Here is a 26,527-nt window from a genome sequence, read left to right as displayed (position 1 = left end):
GTTGCGATTGTGGCCAATGTAGTGAGAAGTGGTTGGGTTATGGTTTTCTAGAAGGAAGAATGGACGGGAGAAAGTGTGAAACCGTCGGATCGGATGAGGTCATCATCGTGCGCCCAATTCGAGGGATCGCAGGTGGAGACAGTAACTAGTGCTTTAGTACACACTTACTGGGTAATTCGCCAGGGCAATTGGGCGGGACTTTGCCTTCTCTTGACAATGTGAACTCTAGAAGGTTGCATTCAGAAACTCTCACCGGGAGACATTTCCAATCCTAAAAGGTAACCCTGGAGCCTACCCCTCGTAGAGGTAGTGGTTTTGAATAGCCTATGGAGTACTCCGTAGAATCAAGCAGTATTGAAGCTTGCGCGTATTACGAGTGGAGGACAGTGGAGCATCACAGACTCCTTCGCAGGTTGAATGAAATTACAGTAGACTCAGCAAGGGTCAGTCGGGTGATATCAAAGAGAAAGAGGGATTATCATATGACGACAGTTCCCAAATAGTATCATCGGTGATTTGAATGATTGAGAGGAAGGAATTGAGTTGCGGAGAGCCCAAGGTAGTTGTAAATAGTAGAACGATTGAACTAGGTAGCCGAAGTACCATGTATCTGCATGCCACATGATCCATGGAAGACACATCCGTCTCCAGATTTCTAGCGGGAGAACATCCATGGTTGCATAAGAATAAACTACTATCTATCTAGATATATGAAAACAGTTGGGCATAAAACCACTTAACCACTAGACATTGGATAAATACCTAACATCATCCACATCCACAATTGCTTCCTCTTATTGGATAAAGCTGAGGAGCAGAACCTAAGGTAGTGAAGATATCCCCACCTTTACGCCACATCCTTGCAAAGGAGAATTAATAATTCATCCTTCATAATACCTAGTAGGTACTAGATAGATAGTACGGAGTATCTGGATGGATAATACCAGATGAATAGTTATGGGATGCACTACGGAGTACTGCTAAAGGCACTGCTACTATGAAATAATGGGGATACTGAGTGTTGAAACAGTAATCGTTTACACTGCTCCATACAGACAATATTGTATCAGGTTATTGCTATCGACTCTCTTCATCTTCATACATGGAGGGGTACTTTCGATGCTATCCTCAGTCCTCGGGTTTCCCCTTCATCCGCTTCACCTTTACAGCCTTTCCATCTGCACATACAAATAGACAGCTACATTCCTCCTTCAGGCGAGAATCTCCCTTGCATATACATAGTACTTCCATAGTGCATAGTACCTAGTGCATGCGTACTAAGTGCTTGCCCAACGATTCCCCGAATCCCCACACGGCCTGTTTAGCCTCGAGTCTAACAGTCCAGCTACGTACTTTCCTTTGACCTTTTTCCGTGACCCATTCCTATTTTTTGCTTTTTGCCCCTCCGCCGCCGCCTCCATCATCATCAGCATCATCAGCATCATCATCACCAGCTCCAGTCTATCGTCTTCAGGTCTCGGCCTGCTTTATCATTCTGGTCTGGTGCCCGAGACAGTTTTCATTTCGATTAGAAGATTGTCGAACCAGCTTCGCTGGCCTTCTTCCTGTCCTATTCCCCACCTTTTTCTGCATACACTTGCCATTCACTATTGAGCTCCTCTTCAGCCTTTTTTTCCCCTCACTACTCCCGGTCGCGACCATTGCCAACAAATATTTGCCGCACGCTCTTTTATTTCAGATACCAATCATCAACGGCATATCTGCGGCTCCTTTGATTGTGACACCGAAATCGAAATATAAACACCCCTTTTTAGAGTCATGAACTCTTCAGTGCGCTACCGGCCCTTGTCTCCGAGCGGCCACCGCATGGTTGATCCCATGCGTGCCTCGACCGGAACAGTGCCTCTCAGCTCCTCATATGGTCACTTCGACTCCTCCATGGGTCGTCCAGGATACCCACCCTACCCTTCCGATCTCCCATTAGTGACCCCCTTCAGCACTCCATACAACACCCGTGTGTCGCACGAACCGAGACTTGAGGTTCAACCGATTTCCTCAACAACATACCGGGACCCTGGTCACTCCACCAAGCTGAGGACCGAGTATGCCATCCGATCGAGACCGCGGAGCAGTACCACTTCCGCTGCCGAGATCCACCATGCTCCTGTCCGGCTCGATGTTCCGTCATCCGGGAAAAGACATTCCCCTGTGATCACATCAAGCTATCGCCGATCTCCGAGTCCTCTCCCAAGCCATGAACGGTATATTGTTCCTTCATCCTCGTCACATCACGCTCGGCGTCACAGCCGGCAGTATCCTACAGATTATGCGAGTGATACTGGCCGACTCGAGCCGCATGCCCGAACAACGAGATCTCGGACGGGTCATGGAGCTTACCGTGTTCATGACCACGGTTACCGATCGCGCTATCCAGCTCCTAGAGGCTTCCGCAAGGGAGAAGACATTGATGACTACGATGCTTACTCTTACACCAACCCTCGGGAGCAGTTCGAAAAGGATTCGGTCGCCAGGTTGAAGTACGGTCGGGGTGCATACCGCAAGGAGAGGCCTTTGAGCATGACAGGGATCGAGAACCATCAGCTGCTCCCAAAGAAGGAGGCGCGAGCCTTGGGACCGCCTCCCTCACAGAGAGGCTTTGACAAGCTGGATCGCGATACGAGGTCCCGATCGTCGGTTCATGAGTCCATCGGGAGCGACGTCGACCCGGCGGAATCCCGGAGGATGTCATGGCAGCGAAGACCAGTCTCCTTGCACCAGGACTATGACGATGGCTACTCTTCCTACAGGAGTGATCATGAAGGCCGCCGCCATCACCGCAGTCGGCGCCATGATGATGATTCGGCTAGCCGGCAGTCTTACGATGACAGACCCCCTAGGAGGTCGACCAATGCTACAGACTCTACGGCACCATTAACAGGAACGGGGCTGGGAACCGCGGTTCTGGCCACCGGTTATTCTGATGACTTTGACTACGCTCTTACCCCTCGAACCGACCGCCATCACTCTCGTGATTATGATGATCATGGACAGGAACACCACAGGCGCCGCCGTCGGTCGCGCAGATCATCAAGACGGAGAACTGAGAGTGATTCTGACGGATATACATCAGACGAGGATCTCAAGAACTACCGACGTGAACCTTCAGCTCGGCGGCAACCCGGTGGTTCCGACTCATCTTCCGGTGGACGCAAAGACCCGGGATCGCAGCATTTGACGGTTGAGAGGGCACATAGGCGCAGGAGCTCACGTTCGCGGCATCGTGGGGAGAATGGTTCTTTAAGAAATGAGACGAGTTCACGCGAATCGGCCAGCAGCCAGGAGGATTTGAAGAAAAGCAAAGAACCGGATGCTCCTCCAAAGGGGATTTTGAAGCCACCTCGAGACAAATTCCCCGAGGAGCCCAATCCCGTCAGGGAGGGAGTGGCACCCCTGAAAGATGCCCATAAAAAGGGAATCCCTCCCGGAGCGCGATGGACCAAGATCGATCGGCGATTGGTAAATCCAGCCGCTCTTGAAGCTGGAAACGAGCGTTACGAGGAACGACCTGATTATGTCATTGTCCTGCGTGTGTTGACCAAGGAGGAGATCCAGGGGTACGCCGCCAGGACGCAGGAGATCCGAGGTATGTGCTGCTCATCGACATGGTTTGAGGCAAATCGAACTAACCGCGAGTCAATAGATGCCCGTTACCAGGAATACCTCAAGGAACGGCGTAAACGCAGAGAAGAGGATCGTCGCCAGGGCCGCAGGGCCGACAGCTTGTCCAGTGACGATGAGGATGAAGACGATGAGCCACGACGTGCAATTGAGGGATCAACCGAATCAAAGCCTGACCCTAAATCGTCGAGTCAACCAGTGGTGGATGCCGGTAAAGCATAGGCGCTGTTCTCATGGCTTTCTGATCCTGCTGAAAACCCCGGTGTGCTGTCGTCAAGCCATGAAGAATTGTTTCCATGATGCGACGTCATATGTGAGACTCTTGAGTTGTTGAAAATTACATGTTTTTTGACATTTGCCTGAATGCATGAAGCCCACGCAAGAACAAAATGTATCTTGTGAGAAATAGATTTTTCAATGTGTCTTTCTGCCCTGCCTTAGACCTGACCAATACCAACCCGCCCAAAGCAAACATTTTCTCGCGCCTGACCGAGCTAGGCTTGCCTGAAGGATATCTAGGTCCTCATGACTCCTTCCGCAAACCGGCCAGTTCGGAATCAATAGCCCACGAGAACCAGCTCAAGGATGGTTACATCATGCAACTTGACAGCTTTGCTGACTGGTTTCTGCGAGGGCAGTGAGCCCGAGCCCAGTATTCGGTCCATTCATTTTTGGCCTTGTGGAACGTTGTCCGGGCAATTCTGTCAGTGAAGTAGTACAGAGATGACTTGACTCCGTGCTCTCCCTCTTGATAGTCATTAATGACGGAATACCACAAGCGTAGACATATTAAATAGATAGATAATTCCATGCCAAAACGTCCGAAGAAATCGGGCATGTCACATGGTATTCCTCTTATCGTCCTTCGCTACTGCGCATGCAGGAGCAAGATTGTTCATTTGGTTTGGTTGGGGCATGGTTGGGGGGAAGAGCAGAAGTCCAGTCTCACTCTGGATCATGGAAGACAAACAGTGAGGCAATTCTTTTTCCTCCATTTACTTGGAAAGGGTAACCGAGGACAGAATGGCGAGTCTGCATATGTCAGTAGTTAGTCTATAGCTGGTATTCCGTCCTTCCTACGGAGTAGTAATGGAGCATGAATGGCGGAGGAAGAGGAGGAGTTTGGGGACGGGAGTCTGGACTGCGCCACATAGAAAGGGAAATACTACATTGGTGTAGGGAATATCTCATACAGAGAGGATCGAGAGTGACTAGTCTAGATAAGGTGCGCGTGCGGACGGTATCTTGAGATTTGAGACTTGAGAGACTTGAATCTTGACAGGTGAGACGATGCATGATCGAGGATCTAGTGAGTACATTTTTGTCTTCGCCAATCGCTTGGAGTGGCTGCATCCGGAGATGGAAATATTGGTGCGGGACGTGCCGTTCTTACTGCATTGGCTTGCTACGGCAGAGTTGCTCTTTGGGGCAGGGGCTATGTTGTATATCTAACAATTAATCCTATTATGTAGTGCTGACCGAATGAAACTAAGGTACTGACGGCCGATGGAGTACCTGACCAGTTGCCACAGCTGTCAAGATGAGAGGGAGGTTGTGGGGATGATCAGAACCGGGGGCCAAAAGAGTCAAGACTGATCCTTGTACAATACCTGCGTCGATGCATTTGTTAGATATGATGTGCGATCTATCAAGCCAGGTATGGACTACGGACTCCGGAGATGGCTATGGTCTGATGGGTGCCGATCTACAAAGGGTGTTTCAATCCATGTATGTATGGCGATTGATAGTCGCCGTTGCCATCGTGGTGGCGTCGACCTTCCCTGACAGGGAGTGGTAGGTGTCACTTTGGGGTAGCATCCTGGCTTGTGGCTGCTAGTTTAGATACCAGTAACCAGCACGAATTGAGAACGGGAGTGGAGGTCGATCACCGAGATAGACAGGCTAAGAGCTGGTGAGTGATTTTCGGTTCCGTATGGCTGTTTGATCGCGAAGGCTCACGTCCTCAGTACCTGTGATCATGGCTACTCGATCGGGAGGTCTAAAGTACGGAGTACCATGTATCCACCTAGGTACGAAGTTGATACCAAGCCGCTAAATATACAGATGACGACAGGCCTCACAGGAGAGCCCCCAATGAAATGTCAGGAGCTGAACTCCAGCGGAGCGAAGGGTGTGAGTGCGACTATTATTGATGGATTTACTGCCCAATCTCGACCTTCACTAGACTGAGGCCAACTCTCCGTGATAATTGCATTGTGTGTGTGCGCGTCCTTGAGAATTGAACGCAGTTGTCCGTAGATAGCGACAATAGAGTCGACTCTACGGCGATATGTCTAAGAAAGTCGTTCCTGAAAGTTTATGGAACAGGGATCATCCCTTTCAACACGCTACGTGGTCAACTTTAATGGACCATGACACAACGCCCATTCGGCATGATCCATCCACCGGGCAAATGGGCACTTGACTGGTAAAGCGGCCGCGAAGCTTTTGGACTACTCACATTCTGGCCTTGACGGTTTCAACTGTCGGTGAATATTAAAGTTTATCACTCGATGGATGCTTTTTTTGAACGGCGTTTCACAGGATACTTTGGTTACCTGCATGATGATTTGAATTCAGGGACGAAAAGAACCCTGTCTGTGAGGGAGTTCTCTTTTCCCTCCCCATGGCTTGTCCAAATGCCTCTCTATCCGAGGTGATCAATTGTGGCCCCTGGGTCTAGGCTATCTACGCTCAGGATGCAACCAAAAGTGTAAAGTGGAAAAGCAAACCAGCTAACCTAAACTCGACATAGTACTCCGTACTCGACACTGAATGGCCTCGGAAGTCCACTGACTGGGGCCGATTATCTGCCGATGGCCCGAAGCTACCTGGTCTAGCGCATTAGGTACTCTTAGAATTTTTCAAAATTCGTATCGGAAATTTTGATTAAATTGGTATTTCGGAATACAGCGACAAAGGAGACAGAGGAAGAGCACAGCAGTGTCCAACATATTGCAAGTCGATCACCTTCTTCAATTACTCCGTAGACAGTACACAAAGGACGATCACTACGGTATTATCTTTGATTCTGATCAATGTTTGTCTCATCCGCCTCGAGGCGCTTCGACTAGACTACTTCCTATTGGTTCAGCCTGATTTGGTGCATCAAATTAGGCGTCGCTTGTACGCTTTGTTTGGCGTGTTTCATGCGCGAATCTTCGAACCTTTTCTTACAAATGATGAGTTATAACCACAATCCCTGTCTGTCGATCATGAACGCATCAATAAAAAAATTTTCCATACCTCGTTCCCCTCGTCCAAGACATCATACCCACTTGGGCGCGGTTCGGCGGTTCCATTAACGGTGCATATCAACCATGGATTCATCTTGACAGTCGTATCTTTCAGAGGTCCCGTTCCAACACTGGCGCGAGCTAAAAATAAATGAAAATAGAAATTGGAATGACTCTGTTCCAGCTCCGAACGTCCTAGGTCACTCGAGGTCGGATGGTGGGGCCGTGGTACCAGTGCCTTTATTAGCTTTGGTCCTTTGGTACCGACCCTTAGGCACAACCTTACTAGTCTACTATGGAGTACTGTTGAGAGGATATTTAGGTAATATAATGAGCTCTATAGCTCTAATCATCAATCACATGTTTCTGTAACAGCCGTGCGATGATCACCGATGGTGGACGGCAAGTGTCTGTCATGATAGGTATATTATACACTCGCTGTATTGGAATTGAATAAAACAACTCGAATATCGTTCTCGGGTACACACAACACAGCAGTGAACGTACTTAAGCCACCGCGGAGATCGGCATCCAAGACGCTTCATGTCAGATCTGATTGGTGGTGCAATTAGATCAAGGTATGTCGAGAGCTGAAAGGCAGATGATCAGACGTTTTCTTGCTCTTTGCGCAGCGAAGCGAAGCAAGTACGGTGTACCTGAATAGGGTCTGTCAGCTTCGGAGAATTCCGCCTGGATAATAGAGCCGGCGATATCGTCATTACTGTCTGATTGGTTAGACCATCCAACAACAGGTCTTAATAACATGTAATAAGCTAATAACAGCACCGATTATGGAGTACTGATTTATAAGGAAAATCAAACAAACTTTGAACATGTTGGCAGAATCATTTGTTGTCCATTACCACTGACTGACTGAAGGCGCCGAAGGTCTAGTCCTAGGTAACTTACAGTAGGTATGGATATCTAGGCTTTTTGTCTGTGTTCCAGACAAACTCCACTTCGGACCCGGACCGTGATCTGCTCCAGTCTCCAGGCCTCCAGCCTCCATCCAGGTGCGGAGAAATATTGTTGTTGTGGATACCACTGTCCCTTCCTCTCATCCAGTATCCCATTGGTCCGACTGGTTCGTACAGATGACAGAATTAATCGTGGCCTTTTCTTTTTCTTTCTCTTTATTTTGATTTTTGTTTGATTATTTTGTTCTTCATTTCTTTGGTCTCTCTGTTTCATCCTCAATATTGCACCATGCACTCTTTCCTATATCTTCACAACTCGTCCTGGTATCTCTTGGATTCGAGAAGGTTCAGAGGATGAGACATTCTCACATAGGAACTTGAGGGGTTGTAGAGCATCCCGCTAGGACCAGGCGTGGGAGTAAGTGTCAACAACAAACAGATTATGAGCGAGTTGTCTAGCAAACCAGTGCACACTTGGCCTATTCTAGAACTAGCTCACAGAAGTGGCTCATATTGACAAATACTGAGCCATGGATAGAGAATTCGTTCCTTTCGACTCATATCAATATTCATATTAATCAATAATGCCAATAGAGTGTTGACAAATACCTAAGTCTCCCAGGTACCCATTTCTTTGTTGCTTTTCAACCTTAAATGAGAGTGGTGGTTCGGATAACGGAGTCAGCAACCATAGTATCCCTTCCGCCAAGATAAGGCCAAGAGGATCAAGATTTCTGGTTGTTGTTCGCCTGAGGATCGAATAGCAGTGGTTCATTTCGGGCCTGGCAGGCCGGTTTCTTCCCCCAGGTATTAGGCAATTAGACAATATCGGCACGAAATAAGGAATGGCCGTGTACCCGGTATAGCCTGATAGAGGAATGGTCGACGGATAAATAACGGTGTTTTGTGCCTGCGCGGCTGTAGTGAATGTTATGGAACCAGGTCCCTAGGTAAGACATGGTATTCCTGATTTTCTGCCATTGGTTGTCTCAGTCGCTGATACTAAGGGCATTATTGATATTGATATAGAACACGGAAGATTTGAGGGTCTTGCATGACATCAGAATTGCGCGGGTATTATACGGATTATATTCTCCAACACGAGGCAGTAAGACCACAATATGTAGACATGATAAAATCTAGCCTTGAAGAGATCTGCGAGAGTCTTCAAGCCTCTAACATGGTTTCTCGCATCGATGCATGCTACATTGACATGCCTTCAAGCATCGGTTATGGTTGATCTCTCTAAGATGTAAATCAATATCTCTGGGCCTGACTGGGGTTCACTCTGAGACTTTGCTTTTTTTTTGTTTTTGGGATCAAAGGACAGTTTACGACTGATGGTGCATCGCGGGCCCCATGCAGATGATCATCTCCGAAAATGTCCTAGTCTAAACCTACATGAACCGGCCAACAGGGGAAAGGAAAATAAATGAAAAAAAGAAAAAATTTTAATCATCTTTTCCCAAGTGTTTCAGGTTGTAAATAGTAGTTGACAGAGCTTGTGACTTCCAAGTTGCAAGGCTGCTTCCATAGGTTACTCTGTTTTGGAGGCAACATTTTTCATCCTTATGAGGCAGAGTTGATCGAGGTATTTACTGATCGCATCTATTCCTAACTCTCATGAGTTTAAAATCTACCTCAAGATTCTACACAATTTTCTTGGCTAGTAGATTGCACCTCACATGTTCAAGGTACAACGGTACCTAGGTACCTAGGTTTGTCAATTACTCCATCCGTTCAGTACTGATCTAACAGATGTGGAACTTGGATCAGATCATCGTCTAAGCTTCAGCGGTCCAGCTAGTACTCCGACGTCCGAGAACCGATCCAGTTCTGGCCTTGAGACATCCTTGCTACTAGCTCGTAGCCGTAGCTCCATAGACTCAATTATTGAAGCCCTTGATCCGCCCAGGGATAATCAAAAGATTCCCTGTCGCCGGAGAGGGGTTTGGCTACAATAGTCTCCATCGTTCTGCGCAGTGGGACGGGCGCCTGGAGCCTTGGATCGTATCTAACACTACTTTGTTTAGCGAGCAAACTTAGCAACATAGCAACATCGCTATGTCCCGAAACCAATCGATTAGGATGCAACTCTGGCGCCGTGGATGACTCGAACATTTTTCTTGACCGTGATGCAATCTATTATCCTCAGGAGAAACCTGAAGCTTTGCTTAATATCCTTGGACTTCGAATGGCACCCAAGGCGCCAAGACCAGGTACTGCTGTTGTACCTGCCTGGTAGCTCCGGCCATCACATGGTTCCATTGTCCTTTGCTAAAGCTCGCCCACTTGCCCCTCTTTCCATTTTTGTCTCATGAAAGGACTCACACCTTTTCCATGGCATTGTTCTGGAACTGTTGCAAAGAGAAAGGCCAAAGGAGCAATCGTGAGTTACTGGTCTCAGAAAAAAGTTAGTTACTCCCTGGGGCTTGACAAGACAAATGGGAAGCTCGAAAAACTGGTAGTTCCGGGGGGTTACGGGAGCTATGTTAAGCACCCTGCATCCATCCCACTGGCCTTTGCCAATGGCAACTCTGACGGTTCGAACCGAGAGGGATATGAGCACCGTTGAATGCCATCGTACCAGCTCCACTATTGCCGACGCTAAAGCAAACTAGGATGTCCTTGACCAAAGGGTCGAGGACAATCTCTGAAACGTGTCTGAACAGTAGGAGATTAGAATACAGTAAGTACTACAGAACAGTCTATTTGAAACCTACAAATTTGTCTCGTCAAATAATGCGCGTTAATCTACAGCTGAGTGGCATAGCAGGTGCGAGGTTACCTAAACGGGGAGCTATGGCTTACGACGACCTCAACTAGCCCCAGTCTAAAAAGTCTCCAGCACTTGGATGGTTCAGCTCCAGCTTGGTTCACGAAGACATCTAATTTTCCCTAGGTACATGGGCTCTTGAGCTGACGTCCATTTGCTGTATCTGATTTGCTGTGTTTATTGATGGTCGGTCCAGAGCGATCTTTCTTATAACTCGATCTCTCTTTGTAAATTTGCAAGAGAAAGTTCCGAGCCGGTAGCCTGCTAGTATTTGTGTTAGAGCTGTAATGCACACAATAGGTAAGATACACTAAAAGACACACATATCTATTGGTCCATCTTTTCCGCGGAGACTTTTGATGTGCTCAATATTTTTTGCAACATTTTATTCATGAAAGCATCAACATTGACAGCCAGCCAAGATATTTCAGGATAATACTGGATGGCAAGTCCAACACTGGCAACACAGCCTGCAAAGTCATTGAAGCTTGGGTGAGAACAGCCCTTTTTTTCCAGATCTACTCCTCTCACCTACGTTTCTAACAGTCGGAAATCGGAGTCATTCAAAATCCAGGATAGTGCGCAATAAAATGCCGCTGTTACATTGTGGCTGGAAGCTACCTACTCCCTATGGCACAAATAATTCCTTTATTTTGTCATTCTTGGAAGGCTTGAAGGGTCTAAGGTGGGTAGTCGACCAACTTGAAAGTACGGAGCTGATGGAGGGGAGGCGTCACAATCATTAGGTCGGAATGCCAAGTCTCACTAAATATTCAGAAAAATCTGATTGTATGATCGTGCATAGTGGATCCATCTATGGGTCTTCAGACCATCCACAGATAGGCTTTCTTAACGAGTCTTAGGTCGTCTCTTGGACGGATAGGAACCAGTCTCTAGTGTGATGGCTCCGGCTGTGACAGCCTATGACAGGACATCGACTCGACCTGCCGCTATTTATTATTTGACCATCTGTGGAGGTTTGCCCTTTGAACGACGCTTGTTTGTGCACTTGAAGCATCATAATGCACAATGCAGGAGGGTTATCACTGGAAAGCAACAGGATTCAGGAGCCTGCAATGGACTCGCTGGGCAATGATTGATCAGCCACTTTGCGCTTACGACTTGGGGTTGCACAGTGGTTTGCGATAGTTGTATCCGCTTGGAGGTGAATCATCCGAATGGGCGCCGTTAGGCTGTTTCGAGTTTATTTGAACAGGGCCGGAAAGGCAGACTCGATCACATACTATCCGAACTGAGCTTGGCATGAGAATATTATCTTGAGGTTCTGATTTGATCTCGAGTCGGGGGAAGCAATTGAAGAAAAAGAAAATTAGCAAAAGAAAAAGGAAATACGATGAATTACCAAACACAACACCATGGCTAACTGTGGATGGATCATGGATGGCTCGGGAGGGGTGGATTTGGCGCCACCCGTGGAAACAAGGCTGACGGCAGCAAGTAAGATCGGTCGACTTCATACAGGAATGTAACCAGATCGAGTCATTACCGTATTGCCTGTTTTTCTGGAGAACCCTCCGAAAGTATAAAAAAATGAGAAAAAAGAACAGAGAAAAGCCGACTGGACTATGAGAATAATGATAGTAAGTAAGTATGGTTCAAGAGGGATCCATCTCAACCTGCGAACTCGACAGTGTTAGAGATATACAAACTCGGCCGATCAATTTGGTACGGAACAGGCCCATGCATTACAGGGTGGAGGCTGTCAGGGCACGGCGCAGCTCAGTTCGTGCGAAGGAGGGTGTAAATCCAACACCCAGCATTATTGACTGGATTACTTGCTATATAAGTACCCACCCTACACACTGAGATCAGATTATTATGGAGTAAACTATGATGACCACTGTTTTGCTGGTGACCAGCACAATTAATTACCTTGATAGTTAAAGTACTTAGCCCCATATGCTTATATAAGAGAAATAACAGGTGTGACACCTAAACTGGGATCAGCTGCCAGCTTGAACATGGAACACAACATCTACTTCTCTAGGAGAAGAGAAGTAGACAGTGTTAAAGAACTTAGACTACGCAAGGTACATTACCTATGTAACACTGTTATTATTACAGACATGGCAACCTAACCTGACCACTGCAGGTATCATTATATATTTCGCTAGCCAAGCAACTAACTTACTGTATGGTGCCTCTTGCTTCCGTCGCCAATCTTCATTATTCCAGACCATCCATGACCAACGATCTACTGAGAGCAAATCATCCATCAAAAACTTAAAAAGTCTAAACAACTGAAGTGCCTCGTTTAAGTGTGGTGGATATCAAAAATCCAGCGATGCAAGTATCCTCGAGCACTTGAGAGACAAGAGACAGAGGAGAAAAAAGAGGATCAATAACCTCTAAATTTTTTGAGGAAAAAAAAGAAAAAAAGAAAAGAAAAGAAAAAAAAAGAACGAACAGAAAAAAGAAAAGCTTCCAACAAAGGATGGGGTTAAAGGCGCCTGCTTCAAGAGTGTTTCCACCCCTAAGAAGGTCGCATTTACCAAGAGTGGTTAATATAAGCAGAAGACAGAATAGTGGAAGCCAACTAACTACTCATTAAATGGTAATTATTCTGCCCAAGTCCAACACTTGTGCCACAGCTTAAATTGTGGGCACACACCTAGCCCAGACACATCCATTATGTTGGTTTATCATCATTTCAAGCAGGTCTCTTAGCGACAAGAGTAGTGGCAGGTCCTAATCACCTAGCTGCATATCCTCTCTCAGCTCAGTTTAGCCATCTTCTACCCATTCCTATATCATTCTCCCTAGCCTCTGATTTAGTTTATTGTTATCCGTAACAATAGAATACTAGTACTAATAATAAATGTGCTCATAATACCACACACAGTGCTCCGTACGATGGCCCTACTGCCTACTATAAAGGCCCGGAGATTAATGGACCACTGATAGATGCACTCCTCGAGACCGGTTCCTTTCGCACCCCTCTTCTTCAATTTATCCTCGTACCTTGTGCCTACAGTATATGAAGTCTTGATGTGTACTCTTGAGCACAGTTAATAAGGAAAGGGACGCGAACCAAGGCCAGAAGGAAGCTCGACTTCCCATTCCTTTATTTCATCCCAGCTAGTCCACTGGCGGCCTTCTCCGATCTAAAACTGGCTTGCTTTTTCTCACTTTGTTTGTGTTGCCTCATTAGACTGGATGAGGAGGAAGTCTGACTCTGTCTACTCTTCTCTTTTCTATTATTACCAATCTTTGTCCTACACTCTCTCGACCTCGTCCAGTTCGGGCTCGCTCTGACGTCGATTGAACTGACAACTCATTTATTTTCCCTTTTCTCTTTCGCATAGGAAAGAGGAGAGAAATACTTAGCCTACATGCAGTGATACCAGGTTGGTTTTACTCCTGGGGTTCCTTAGTCTGGCTTTCATCTTGCTTTATTTCTGCAAGCTGCACATCATCATCCACCCCAAACATACTGTCCGGCAAGAACCTAAACAGATTGAGCTCTTGGACAGATTCCCATCGAGTCATTTTGATTCCTCGCTTCCTCAGTCCCTCGTTTTTGTCACATTCTCGCCTCTTTCCACTCCTGCATCCTGCATCCATCCTAGTCAATATTACACCACCTTCCCGCTAGTGACAAGCTCATTTCTGATATAAACTGTTTCCCACCACTCAGCAGCTCCCTCTGGCGCTCTCCTAGTCCCCTTCAGCTTTGTTATTTTTTTTTATTTCCGCCGTTGCTCTTCTTTTTTCTTTATTATTATTTTATTTTTTCGTCCATCCTGTCCTTTTAGTGTCCGGGTCTTCGATTCGCCTCCATTCCTGATCTGGGGTCGCTCGTGCTGGTGCTGATGACCCGTCTGCCTGCCTGAAGGACGGGCCTCGTGTGCAGCTAAATAACCACCCTGGACCCTCCACATTACCACTGCAACCGTTGACACATTCTGAGAGCTCTTCCTCCCCTCTCATACCCCAGTCCAGAGCCACTCAGCTCCTTCGGGCCACTCCCGTCGTTGTTCAGCCTCCCTTTAGCTTCCGTTCCGTCCCAACTCCGTCTATCTGTGATAGCGTTTCGGAGTTATTGTTCTTGTTTCTCAAATTAACCTTCACCAAGCTCTCGCCGTTCACACGCCCAGTCCCCTCCTAGACTCCAGCAACAATACATTGAGATCATAAAAGGCCGGCAAAAGAGCAGAGGAAAGAAGCCGATTCTTCACCCGAGGCCACTCAAGGTCACTCACGGCCGGCATGGTTCAGACCGAACTCGGTCCTCTACCTGCACCCAGATACAAGGACGAGCCTGTCGACGACCATGTAAGTTCCACGGTTACTTTCTCTTAATTTTTCTTTTGTCTGTCACCTTGTCTTGTTCAAGGACAATCACCGCATCTTTTGCCCCCTTGCCAACGTGGGTGGAATAGCGTTGGATTGCATTGCCTGTTGCAAGCACATACAGCAGGCAGCTGTTTATCAGGATCTCACTTCGACAATTCGTCTGTTCTTTAATCGTACGGCGTCTCTTAGCAGCGTGTTCTTCAATCGCGCGATTACGCTACTGTCTTCTGCAAGACCCATTCCTTTGCTAAGGACGTGTTACTCTTGCTGCTTTTCTGTTCGGTACCCCCTCTCCTCAAGCCATCTAGCACTTCCTTTGACAACCTCTTGCCGAAAACACGAAAATGTGGAAGGCCTACCCACAATTCCACCTTTCTCTGCTTGAGTGATGTGCAGGCCAATGCTTGGTTGGAAGTCATGAGTGTCAACCCCAGGGTCGTCGCTCATGGATCTCCCAACTGGCTTGTGTCATCAACAATGATCCCATGGGAAAGGATCTCCAGTGTCTCCTGAGAGGGAGAATGCTGCACACAACTCTCATACTCAACGGCTTCTCTCCAGGACACGAAGCCTTCCATTACCAGCCTGGACATAATCAAATGCCGCTTGTCGCAGCACATCATGTTGATCAAGACGCCTCATACACTTTCTAAACTTTGTTCTCTGAAGTTTGAGCTTTGACTGACCCAGCTGTCATTGGACTTTCAGATCAGGCATTCGGCGATTGGACAATCAGGTTTACATAACTCTCATCTGCAACACCCTCGTTCAGCAAGCCTTGCCCAGCCGCCAAAACAGACACCTGGTTCTCCTCTTCAGCCCACTACTTCCCTGCCTGGTGCACCTAGTGCACCATACGCGTCCCAAGCTTTGGGGAACAGCATTTTGCAACATCATACCGCCCATTACGCTCAACCGACACACGAACAGAATTACTACTCCTCCAATCCTCCCTACAGCACAGCATCGGCATCCGGACAGTATTCATCTAGTGGTATGTGACTCTGATGCCAACCGTCTTATCAGGGTACAAAGCACGCAGAAATTGCCTTTTACAGCCGCTGATACCCTGCTAGGCCTTCCTGATATCATGGCGTCCACCGCTCAAATGCAGAGGCCTTATCCTCCGATTTACCACACTCCACAATCAAGCTCTCCAGCATCAGTCGCTTCTCAAACACATGATCAACATAGCCGGGGACTTTATGCGCAATCACCGCAAATGGCGCCACAGATGTATGGGTACCAACCATATCCATCTATCAACCCTGTACAGCCTCCATACACAGCGCACACGTCTTCCCAACAGCACCCCCTCACATCGCAATCCATGATTCTGCCTCATACAAGCACTGCACAGCTATCTCACCAGCCTCCCCAAGCACCGTCTGTTACTATGGCCCCCAGTCCTATTGCCGTCACAGCGTCTCAACCGACACCACCGCAGAGAGCAGTGTTGAGCCCACCGCATTCTGCATCGGCTGGTGGCCCCCTTTCCGCCAATAGTATTCACCATACAACTCCAAGCGTCGGTGCAAGCTCCAGCGCAGCACCGGGCCCAATTCCAGCGACAACTCCTCTCGTAGTGCGACAAGATAGCAACGGAGTACAATGGATCGCGTTTGAGTATTCTCGGGATCGTGTGAAGATGGAATATACTATTCGGTGTGACGTCGAATCTGTCAATGTGGACAATCTTAGCCAAGAGTTCAAGACAGAAAACTGTGTCTATCCTCGGGCTTGCTGCAGCAAGGATCAATACAAAGGCAATCGGCTTGTTTATGAGACGGAGTGCAACGCCGTCGGCTGGGCTCTTGCTGATTTGAATCCCGCGCTGAGAGGGAAACGTGGACTCATTCAACGAGCCGTCGACAGCTGGAGGAACAGCAACCAGGATCCTCGACTTCGAAGTCGACGTGTGAGGAGGATGGCCAAATTGAACCGGCGCCAGGGGCTCCCTGCGCAACCACCTAGCCACATGGCTGCTGCTCCTCCTGTCCCTCCGGGCATTCCAGGTGGTCTTGCAGCGCCCAGTCCCCGTCCCGGACTTGGGCCGTTGCCTATGGGACCTCCACAGTTACACCATCACCATGCCCAACCTGAAGGTAGTGGAGGCAACGAGGATGTCAGCGGTATGTTTCACCACATGTGATGTGTTTGAACTTCATTCCATTCTATAACTGTTGTTGGATTTGAACAACGGTGTCTATGATCGATAATCATGTAACAATCTTCATTGCACGACGCTTTCGTATGGATACCACTGGCTGGGTGTTTTTCTCTTTTCCCTCTTCATTGCGTTTACTTATCTTCAGAAGAAAATTCCCTTCCCTTCTACCTTCTGCATATATTCTTGCCGCCCTTGGTATTGTCATACCTGATGTACTTTTATCTTCTGGAGTGGTTTTCTTCTCTATTGGCAACCCATACCCAATCGCGCTCTGTTTATTGTGTCACCATGGGTGCTGGATCCCTCTACGTCTGGAACTGTGATGTGCCATGTGAAGCTGAGCGTAGGCTAATATATATATTGTCATACTATGCATAATATAGGTACCACTGAGTTTTCGAACGGTACCGATCGTCAGCCTGCTGTGGAGGCTCCCCTCACGTCAGGACATACAGCCACAGATATCCGCACCGCGCAGGTCTTTCACGGTTATCCTACATTCCCTACATCTGCCAGTGCAGGAGGCGGATCTAGAGGACCATCGATACCCCCCTTGATACGAGACAGCGGACTAGGAAGCCTGGGGAGACACTCGGCGGTTGCGACTTCAGTCCATAAGGCTGAAGAAGTTGAAGACGATGATGACGAACGCAATCCAAGCCAGGAAGCACTCTTCGGAGCATTACCCGACGGGAAGCGGCGCAAATTTATACTTGTTGACGACCCGCAAAGGGGTTGTCGCGTCCGTGTCAAGGTTATGCTGGATCAAGTCAACATGAACGAAATTCCCGATTCATACCGGATGTCTAACTCGGTGTATCCCCGGACCTACTTCCCCGTGCAAATGAAACATCCACGTGGCCGAGTCGTTCCTGGAAGAAGATATTTCAAGGAAGACCACCAAACGGATGACGACCAAGAGACTGCGACGGTCGGAAGGGTCCTAGTTCCAGCACCCCAGGCAGATGATGGCGGCGAAATCGCCGTTCCTAAGCTGACTAGAGGACGGCACAGGAAGGAGGTTCTGCTTAACGACTTGGGTTACCGAATGAGTTGGAGCCAAAGTCGAGTCTTCGCTGGGCGGCCGTTGTTTCTTCAACGTTCTCGTACGTTGCTGTCCCACTTACTACACCCCTTGTTGTGTGGCGGACTCATCCCCGCTTGTGCCAGTGAAGGAATATTCTATAGCTAACTCTATCTCCTTGGTTTCTTTTTTTGGGAACAGTTGACGCATATCGGAACAAGATGCGCAGCACCATGCTAGCTGCAGGTCAAGACCCCTCCTCCATTCCTCGCCATTTTGAGACACGGGCCGGAAAGCGAAGGTTCCTCGAGCGCAGGCAGCGGCAGGGGACGTCTGCATCTCAACGGAGCGCAGAAGAAGTTGAAGCCTGAATGGAACAGATGTGGGATAGACTTGTGCTAACAGCTTGGAGCTACCGCATTTTATGGTTGTTCTATGATGTTTTATGATATGGCCGACTACTTGCTACGACGTGACGACCGTATGAAAATACCGAATTTGCCGTACTGTCGAGCAGACAGCTTCTTGGAATTGTGATCACAGACGCCCAGGACGGCAGACTTGATCGTTTTAAAGTCTTCATGATGAAGGAATGAATGGGTTTCCTTAACAGGGCAGGCGTTTTGAGACGATATTTGACTTCTGCGATGATTATACAATGACTGTGATGACCATGAATATTAGGTACCTTATGGATGTGAAAATGAATACAATGACGGATTCCGTTTCTCCTCTTTTGGGACTTTTTTGCCATGGCCCGTTATTGAAATCGATCATCGAGAGTCGAAGCCTCATGACACTGACAGAAACTGAGACAAGCAATGATCACATGCGGTATTTGAGCCAATCAGGATACTTTCCCCTTCACAACAAATGGAGGACCTAAGCCAAAAGTGGAAAAATGGAAGGTACTTTGCCTGATTGAGTCAGATAGGGTTACCTGGGTTCCGGAAACGCCAGTCGTAAAAATAAACCAGCCGCAGGAGGAAGGTACGCCTCGTCTGTCTCGCCTCGCACTGCATTCGCTCATGCGGTTCATTGCATTTGTATCATTGTCAGTGAATTAAGAATGGACTGTACTCGGTCGGCAGTTGGAGGTTTCAGATCCTCTCCGAGCGACAGGAGTATCAACCTCTGTTGGATGGCATCAGATCAATTGACTTGACCTATCTAAAACTCGGTATGGTAGAACACGTCATGTAGTTCACCTGTCAGACATATGTATGTATTTGTCTATGATTTCTATCTTTTCATTAGGTTGTGCTCATTGTATTTCTCGCGTGGCGCCAAATAGTATGAACTAAAATATTAATCCATTGAAATTGCCGGCTGCAGTAAATGAGGTCGAGTCTGACTCCGTAATTTTCGCTTCTCCAGTTCTCCATGCTGGGGTTTACCGCAACCAGGGTCTTTTGACTTTGCAAAGGGAAAAAGCGTCCCTGACAACGGGAACCCCAGACCCTGATCAGCAACGCATTGCTGGGCTTGAGATCACAATAATTACAGGACTATGGGAAGCAAAATATGGTCGGTAAACCAGTAAACAGTAACTAAAAGAGTGAGTGCATTTTAAATACGGAGTAGAGGAAGAGGAATATTTGGAGCGAATTATCATTGACAGACAAGCACTAAATCAGGTTGTCGGGGCCACCGGCCGACCGTCCTCTGCATCAACATCATCGTCTATGCTTGATTCGGCTGTTGGAAAGTAAGATCATAACATACTGTATTCCGCATGCAGTCACTAGGTTTCCTTCCCCTCACTTTGCTTCTTTCATGTTCGTAAATCGATCATTCGAAGCGACCTTGTCTTCTTTGTCTGTTTTCTCACTCCTACACTCGGTCAACTCTTAGTCTTGAGGGATTATTCTACTTTCCGTACTCCGTATCGACATCGACATCGACATCAACAGGGACGACTATTGCGATGCTAGCTTAGGCTTCCGCCTTCTGGCGTTTTTCTCCTCGCATGATCAGACACTATCATCTTCTAGGTGAGTGTTTCTCTGGTACAAATCTTATTGGTCTCTCCCGATTCCCAAAAATATCCTGTCAACGTCGCATTCTTCTGCCATGCTTATTACGGAATGTTCTGCGCCCCGGATCTGTCTAACTAAAGGAATCCTTCGACTTATCGAAAGTTCATGAACCTGCAGTCAATATTCTGCGCTCCCAAGTTCCAATCGCTCTATATTTCGCATTTTCTCTGTTCTTCCTGCCTGTTCCTGGAATATCACAAGTTCTCCGCTGTCATCGCTTGGAACCGTGGTTCAACTGGGTGGCCTGTCCCGCTGATTCAGTAGGTATTTTTAGGTGTCGATTTCAAAAAAAAAGTCGGCCTGGACCGGATTAATTAAACGTGATCGGTCACTCTGATTAACTTTCTGGCACAGCCCGGTTATTCCATCGATCTGCCTCCTTTGCTAATTCCAGAACCATATTTCCTTCCCATCATTGGAAGTCGAAGCGGACATCGGTCGTTTGTCTTGACCTACAATAACCGTCATTTTGTGTATCGGAAAGTACAGAAGAATCCATACAGAGGGATACGGGTGCGCTTGGTTGTGCTTTGAGCCATGTCCGGCCCCAACCGGACTTACAGTTTTGGCGAGGGCGACGATGGTTTAGCACATCCATCCTCCAGAACCCATGCCATGCACTCGCAGTACGACGATGTTTCCCCGATCTCCGACGGAGCCCGTATGAATCCGATGAATGGTCAGGGAACGGACCACGGACTTGCCTCTGTGCCGGAAGACGGCCATCAGGGATGGGGTCGAGGCCCAGAACCGTCACCCTCGATACTTACGGGTTCTTCAGCGACCCCAGGGATGGATAATCTGGGGCCAGGCGCCGTGGGAGGCGGCATTAGCGGTATTGCTCTCAGTGTTGCCAATAGCCACGATCGTTTGAGTGGAGTGGAGGCCCTCATGGGCACAGATGGCCAGGAGGCTAATATTCCTGCAGAGCGAGGGTTCAGCACCACGGGCTCCGATAACCCATACGTCCCTGCGCCGCCGGAGCATCGATATTCGTACGGTTCCAATATCGCTTTGGGGGCAGCCGCTGCCCCGGCTGGACAGTTGACCCCGGGTCAATCCGTTTCGCATCTTAGCTCGTCGAATCCATCGCAACGCAACCTCTATGATATCCCATATCAGGGTGCAGGGGGTCTGAACGCCGGTCCCTACCAACGGCACTCGGCTTATAGCTCGAACGATCTGCCTGTTGATATCAATCCAGATGAGATCGTCGATGATGGTGATGACGGTTTTGTGCCGGCGCCGAACTCAAGCTCTAGTGCTCGCAAGTCTCAGGCCATTCCTGCGGCGGCTGGAGGTGCTGCAGCAGGGGGATTTTTGGGAAACCTGGGAGGGCTTTTCGGGGGCAAGAGTGCTGCCGATACATCGTACGGACCGGTTCCAGGAGCTGGTCTCGAGGCTGGAGAGAAGGGTCGCTGGGTCAAGCCGAAGCCAGGAGGGGGTAGCAAGAAGCGCGGATGGATTGTGGGGGCGATCCTGGCTTTCATCATCATCGGGGCCATCGTAGGAGGTGCGGTCGGTGGTACAATAGGCCACAGAGGCAACGAGGAGCCATCCTCGGCTTCCTCCTCTTCCTCCTCTTCCACACAAACGGCCACCGACGACACAAGCACCAACGGGGATCTGGACAAGAACTCTGCCGAGATCAAGGCCCTGATGAACAACAAGAATTTGCACAAAGTCTTCCCCGGTATTGATTACACCCCGTGGGGTGTCCAATACCCTCTGTGTCTTAAGTATCCTCCATCTCAGAACAATGTGACACGGGATATGGCCGTGCTCACGCAACTAACAAACAACGTGCGACTCTACGGTACGGACTGCAACCAGACGGAAATGGTCCTTCACGCGATCGACAAGCTCGAGATAAAGGATATGAAAATCTGGCTAGGCGTGTGGATCGACAGTAACATAACGACGTCCAGACGGCAGATAGACCAATTGTACAAGATTATCGACGACGCCAAGGATACTTCCATCTTTAACGGGGCCATTGTTGGAAATGAAGCCCTCTATCGAGCAGGCAGTGACAAGACTTCCGCGCAAACGACCCTCATCAACTACATGCAGGAAGTGAAGGACCATTTCAAAAAGAAAAACATTGATCTGCCAGTCGCAACATCGGATTTAGGTGACAACTGGGACGCAACCTTGGTTCAAGCGGCAGACGTTGTCATGGCGAACGTGCACCCGTTCTTCGGAGGCATTCCGGTCGATCAAGCTGCGGCTTGGACGTGGCAATTCTGGCAGGATCACAATGTCGCCTTGACCAAGGGCACCAACAAGAAGCAGGTCATCTCTGAAGTCGGCTGGCCCAGCGGCGGAGGAAACGATTGCGGGCTTGGTGCTAACTGCCCGAACGACACAGCGGGTGCAGTGGCTGGCGTTGACGAGTTGAACAAATTCATGGAGGACTGGGTCTGTCAAGCCCTAGAAAATGGCACGGATTACTTCTGGTAAAGACCCTACAACCACCCTAAGCAGTCAACTGGTTTCGAGCACAGCGGCTAACAAGTTCGATAGGTTCGAGGCATTCGACGAGCCATGGAAAATCGTGTACAATACTGCGAACGAGAATTGGGAAGACAAATGGGGTCTCATGGACGCGGCTCGTAACCTCAAGCCTGGCCTCAAGATTCCGGACTGTGGCGGCAAAACGGCCACTCGATGACTGTGATGCCCCTTTTTTTCACATTTGACCCTCGATACAATAGCTTTTGGCACCTTTTCTATCCATCTATCTTTGCACATGAACCCTCTCGCAACCCTTTTCCTTCTACTTCTATACATGCTTGACGACGCATATCCTGACGAATTTTTACAAGTCTTTGGCTTTGGCGTTGGTGCTGCTATTTCTTCTTCCCTTGATTGTGTACGTTACCACCTGTTGAATATTCTCTTCCTCGGTCGAGGCCAGAGCCCCAATCCCTGGTTGCCGCTGATTTCGCACGATTTTGTTGGAAACTTGTCACAGATTGCACGTGGACACTCCTTGCTAAGATACACTTGTTGATGATTGGATGCATGTCTGTATATACCATGACAGGCTCTCGCTGGGGTTGACTTTGACGCCATTGAACCTGTGGAATGTTGAGTGCTTTAGGATTGTAAGAAATATCAACCACCATTGTGACAGGGGTAGTAGTCTCCTAGTTTGCGTACTTTTATATAATCATGAATCATCAGTGCTGTCTATGGATACAAAGGGGTATATACTAGTCTATCTGAGTACCGCGCGCAGAACCCACCAAGCTCGTTCCAGTCTCAGTCCTTCTTCAGAAGGTACAAGCGCATATTCCAAAACGCATGCTCATTGCTTTCAAACGTAGGAACTCGCACTGACTCTCTAGTGCCGAGATACCGATCCACAACCTCGGACTCGACCCCCTCTAGGGGACCGCCGAAGAGCAACGGCGGATCGGAAACAAACAATTGCTCAAGGTGCGTCCGCTCCGCACCGGGACAGTACAGAAATGATCGACCGGAGACCTTTGCGAACCCCTCGGGGTGATCGAGGACGGTGATCCCGAGAGAATTGAGGAGCAACCGGTCGAGCTGGTTGAAGACGGGATCTTGGGCATAGGCGGTGATCGAGGGATAGTATTCCTCTAAGCAGTGGAGAAATGCACTCGTCAGTCAAATAATCTTTCCATACGAGGCGCACGAATATACTGATCGCAGCAATCGACGTACTCATCAATTCCGTTACGCCCACCAATGCAGCGAGCTGATACAGCGACACACTGCGGCGATCTACCCAACCCCCTCGCAGAAACCCGCTCGGGCTTCCAAGACCAATACAGACGATGTTCTCCAGCGGAGTTGTGTGAGGATCTGGATCGGAGATCGAACTGATCCCTTCGAACCTCCTCCGGAGTGTGTCCGCCATCACGCGCCATGTCTCCGACCCCTCCCATCTCTCGCGGTACCCATTGAACTGAGTCTGAAGGTCGCCGAGGGTCAGTTGAGAGGGAGCTTCGGCTGGCATCAGCAATGGGGTTGTCGATTGGCCTCCGTCAGCGCTGTGGTTTGGGCGCAGCGCCCGTCGCACGTTTTTGTTGGTGGTAACGTGCGTCCAGCCGTCCGCGTCGGTGACTTGCAGGCGTTTCTGCTGCTGGATTTTCGAATCAGGTTTTCTGGGACGTCGTGTGTGCGGCATCTTGGTATATATGTGGTGTCTGATCGTCTTTGGGGAGTATACACTGTGATGTGATGCTCATGCTGGAGGTGATTTTTGTTATCTTTATCGGGACGGTTATCGGTGGTGGGGTGGACCGTGGAGCTTATCGTGTATCTTATCGGTTATCAAGTTATCGGACCTTCGAGTGTCACTCTCATCTTCTGAAGTCTCATGAGCTCCTCCGTACCTTACGCAAAGACTAAGAGAATGTGCGCTAGTTTAGTAAATTCATGTCAGCTTGGACTATGCGCACAATTGGGAATAATACAGGATTTGATTGGTGTCCATGATGATCATACTACGAGCTCCGGATGAGCTGCCGGAACGTGCTACGCTCAAACCAGAACACTATAATCACTACGGAGTATTTCAAGTCCAGTCAAAAGATGAGAAAATCGAGAAGTCTCAGTCATACTAATCTCGGGTATTCTCGAGCCTTTCAAGCGACGTTACTTACTCGAACTGATGATGTGCATCCATCACAGTGATCGCCCCCTTCTGCTGCACTCACGAAGGATCTCTAAGCGCCCAGCTCCATAATGGCTCCCCTCTTCTAGCGTCAAGATAGGGGCGCTTCCACCTCCTTTGCTCCACGAATCATCGGCGCAGAATGGCTTGAACCATCCCTGCCAGGACGTGATGCCACTTGCAGCCCAGCGTCTTGGACGTCCCTTCGATCCAATCCGACGGCGAGATTGGTTGTCCCCTCACGGGCGCAACACTGCCAATTCTCAACGGACCTCTCAAGCACAGAGTAATGAGGCAGACGCTACCGCCAACTTTCAATTTTTCAACCTGCGGGTGTGGTCACATCAAAGTCTCCTGCATTCTCACTCGTCCGATTTTAATCCCCTTCCTGCGGTTGTCAAGTCAGAATGTGAAATGCTGCTGCAGGACCTGGCCTTCGGGCTTTATTCGCTCTCTTTCAAAAAGACTTGAACGTCCTCCCTATTTGGTTCATCTGGCTGCTGCTCGCGAAGCTTATTTTCCTTTCCTCTTTGATGATGATCATTTTCTGCGGTTCGGACGGTTGAACTGTTCGCCAACTGCTTGACTTGACTCGAACACTCCCGTAGGAGTTTCACATCCGAAAAGAAGACGGTCGTTCTCTTTTGTTTGCAGGACTACTTCTGCTGTTGCAGTTGACTTCATTATCCCTTGCAGCCTTCCGTGAAGGTCTCGCAAACATCATGGTGCTTCAATTTTCGATATCACAATGGGCGGCGCTCATCGCACTGCTGTGCGCTGGACTGGCTAATGCTCACACCGTCATCACATACCCAGGCTACAGAGGCAACAACCTCCACACCAACGGCACTGTCGAACAGTCAAATGGTTTGGGGCAAGCTGAAGTTAATGGCTCGCTAATCTTCCCCTACGGCATGGAGTGGATGTATCCTTGTATGAACAACCCGGCTAGCCTTCGAGTCTGTCCATGAACGTGTGCACAGCTAATGTATAATCGTATCATTTTTGCAGGCGGAGGTATGCCGACAACCACTAACCGAACGAAATGGCCGGTCGGAGGCGGCGCTGTTGCCCTCCAACCTGGCTGGTTCCAGGGTCATCAAACCGCCCTCATCTACATCAACCTGGGCCTGGGCACAATCCCTCCGAACATGAGCCATCCTATGGTCGCTCCCTTCCAGATCACGGGTCCGACCAATAACCCTTATCCCGGTACTATCTGTCTGCCACAAGTCCCACTGCCGGCAAACATTAGTGTGAAGCCAGGAGACCACGCCACTATTCAGGTTATCGAGACTGCCAAGCACGGTGCAGCTTTGTACAATGTACATTCCCCGCTCTTTGCCAGATGGCTGAATCTGACCATGATGCAGTGCGTGGACATTGAATTCGCCGAGCCGTCGGAGGTAGAGGAAGTGACGCGTAACAACTGCTTCAACTCGAGCATCATCAGCTTTGGCGAGGTCTTCACAACAACGTCGCTCACATCAGCGGCAGCGCCCAAGCCGTCGCTGATGAGCGTGCTGCCTGTTTACATGGTAGCATTGCTCAGTTGGGCGATGATGTAAATACCTGTTTTACTTTGGCTTTTGTGGCTCGTTTTTGCATTACATACCCAGTTTGAGTTTACTATTTCATGAACTTTGCAAGGCTTCCTAGACACCTCACTCTTTCCTTGTGAGCCACGCATTCTTATTCTACAGGCGCTATAGTCTACGAAGCCCCATGACCAAAGCAGATACTTGTTGGTCAAAAGTC

The 26,527-nt window shown here is 48.7% G+C and overlaps 5 protein-coding genes across 5 annotated transcripts, besides 3 other annotated features; 4 read left to right on the top strand and 1 right to left on the bottom strand.

Annotated features, from left to right (window-relative positions):
- Positions 1 to 1,418: 1,418 nt before the first annotated feature.
- Positions 1,419 to 1,453: a microsatellite.
- Positions 1,423 to 1,447: a microsatellite.
- Positions 1,454 to 1,779: 326 nt separating the features above from the next.
- NFIA_078540 (uncharacterized protein) lies at positions 1,780 to 3,861 on the top strand (the record flags this gene model as incomplete). The annotated part of the gene is made up of 1 exon (XM_001259810.1): positions 1,780 to 3,861. The coding sequence occupies one exon, from the start codon at positions 1,780 to 1,782 to the stop codon at positions 3,859 to 3,861; it is 2,082 nt and encodes a 693-aa protein (XP_001259811.1).
- A 9,091-nt stretch (positions 3,862 to 12,952) lies between these two features.
- Positions 12,953 to 12,991: a microsatellite.
- Positions 12,992 to 16,281: 3,290 nt separating this feature from the next.
- Positions 16,282 to 18,450, top strand: NFIA_078530 (uncharacterized protein; the record flags this gene model as incomplete). The annotated part of the gene is made up of 3 exons (XM_001259809.1): positions 16,282 to 17,017; positions 17,439 to 18,161; positions 18,281 to 18,450. The coding sequence occupies 3 exons, from the start codon at positions 16,282 to 16,284 to the stop codon at positions 18,448 to 18,450; spliced, it is 1,629 nt and encodes a 542-aa protein (XP_001259810.1).
- A 2,205-nt stretch (positions 18,451 to 20,655) lies between these two features.
- On the top strand, positions 20,656 to 22,792 carry bgt3 (putative cell wall glucanase; the record flags this gene model as incomplete). Its single annotated transcript, XM_001259808.1, has 2 exons — positions 20,656 to 22,577; positions 22,645 to 22,792. 2 exons carry the CDS (start codon positions 20,656 to 20,658, stop codon positions 22,790 to 22,792), a joined length of 2,070 nt encoding a protein of 689 aa, XP_001259809.1.
- A 593-nt stretch (positions 22,793 to 23,385) lies between these two features.
- Positions 23,386 to 24,280, bottom strand: NFIA_078510 (SRR1 family protein; the record flags this gene model as incomplete). The annotated part of the gene is made up of 2 exons (XM_001259807.1): positions 23,386 to 23,729; positions 23,815 to 24,280. 2 exons carry the CDS (start codon positions 24,278 to 24,280, stop codon positions 23,386 to 23,388), a joined length of 810 nt encoding a protein of 269 aa, XP_001259808.1.
- A 1,211-nt stretch (positions 24,281 to 25,491) lies between these two features.
- NFIA_078500 (copper acquisition factor BIM1-like domain-containing protein) lies at positions 25,492 to 26,337 on the top strand (the record flags this gene model as incomplete). Its single annotated transcript, XM_001259806.1, has 3 exons — positions 25,492 to 25,702; positions 25,781 to 26,094; positions 26,143 to 26,337. The coding sequence occupies 3 exons, from the start codon at positions 25,492 to 25,494 to the stop codon at positions 26,335 to 26,337; spliced, it is 720 nt and encodes a 239-aa protein (XP_001259807.1).
- Between the last annotated feature and the right edge of the window lie 190 nt (positions 26,338 to 26,527).

The sequence above is a fragment of the Aspergillus fischeri genome, genomic scaffold (genome assembly GCF_000149645.3).
Source record: "Aspergillus fischeri NRRL 181 1099437636264 genomic scaffold, whole genome shotgun sequence".
Taxonomy (NCBI): domain Eukaryota; kingdom Fungi; phylum Ascomycota; class Eurotiomycetes; order Eurotiales; family Aspergillaceae; genus Aspergillus; species Aspergillus fischeri.
This window is presented reverse-complemented; position numbering and strand designations above follow the sequence as displayed.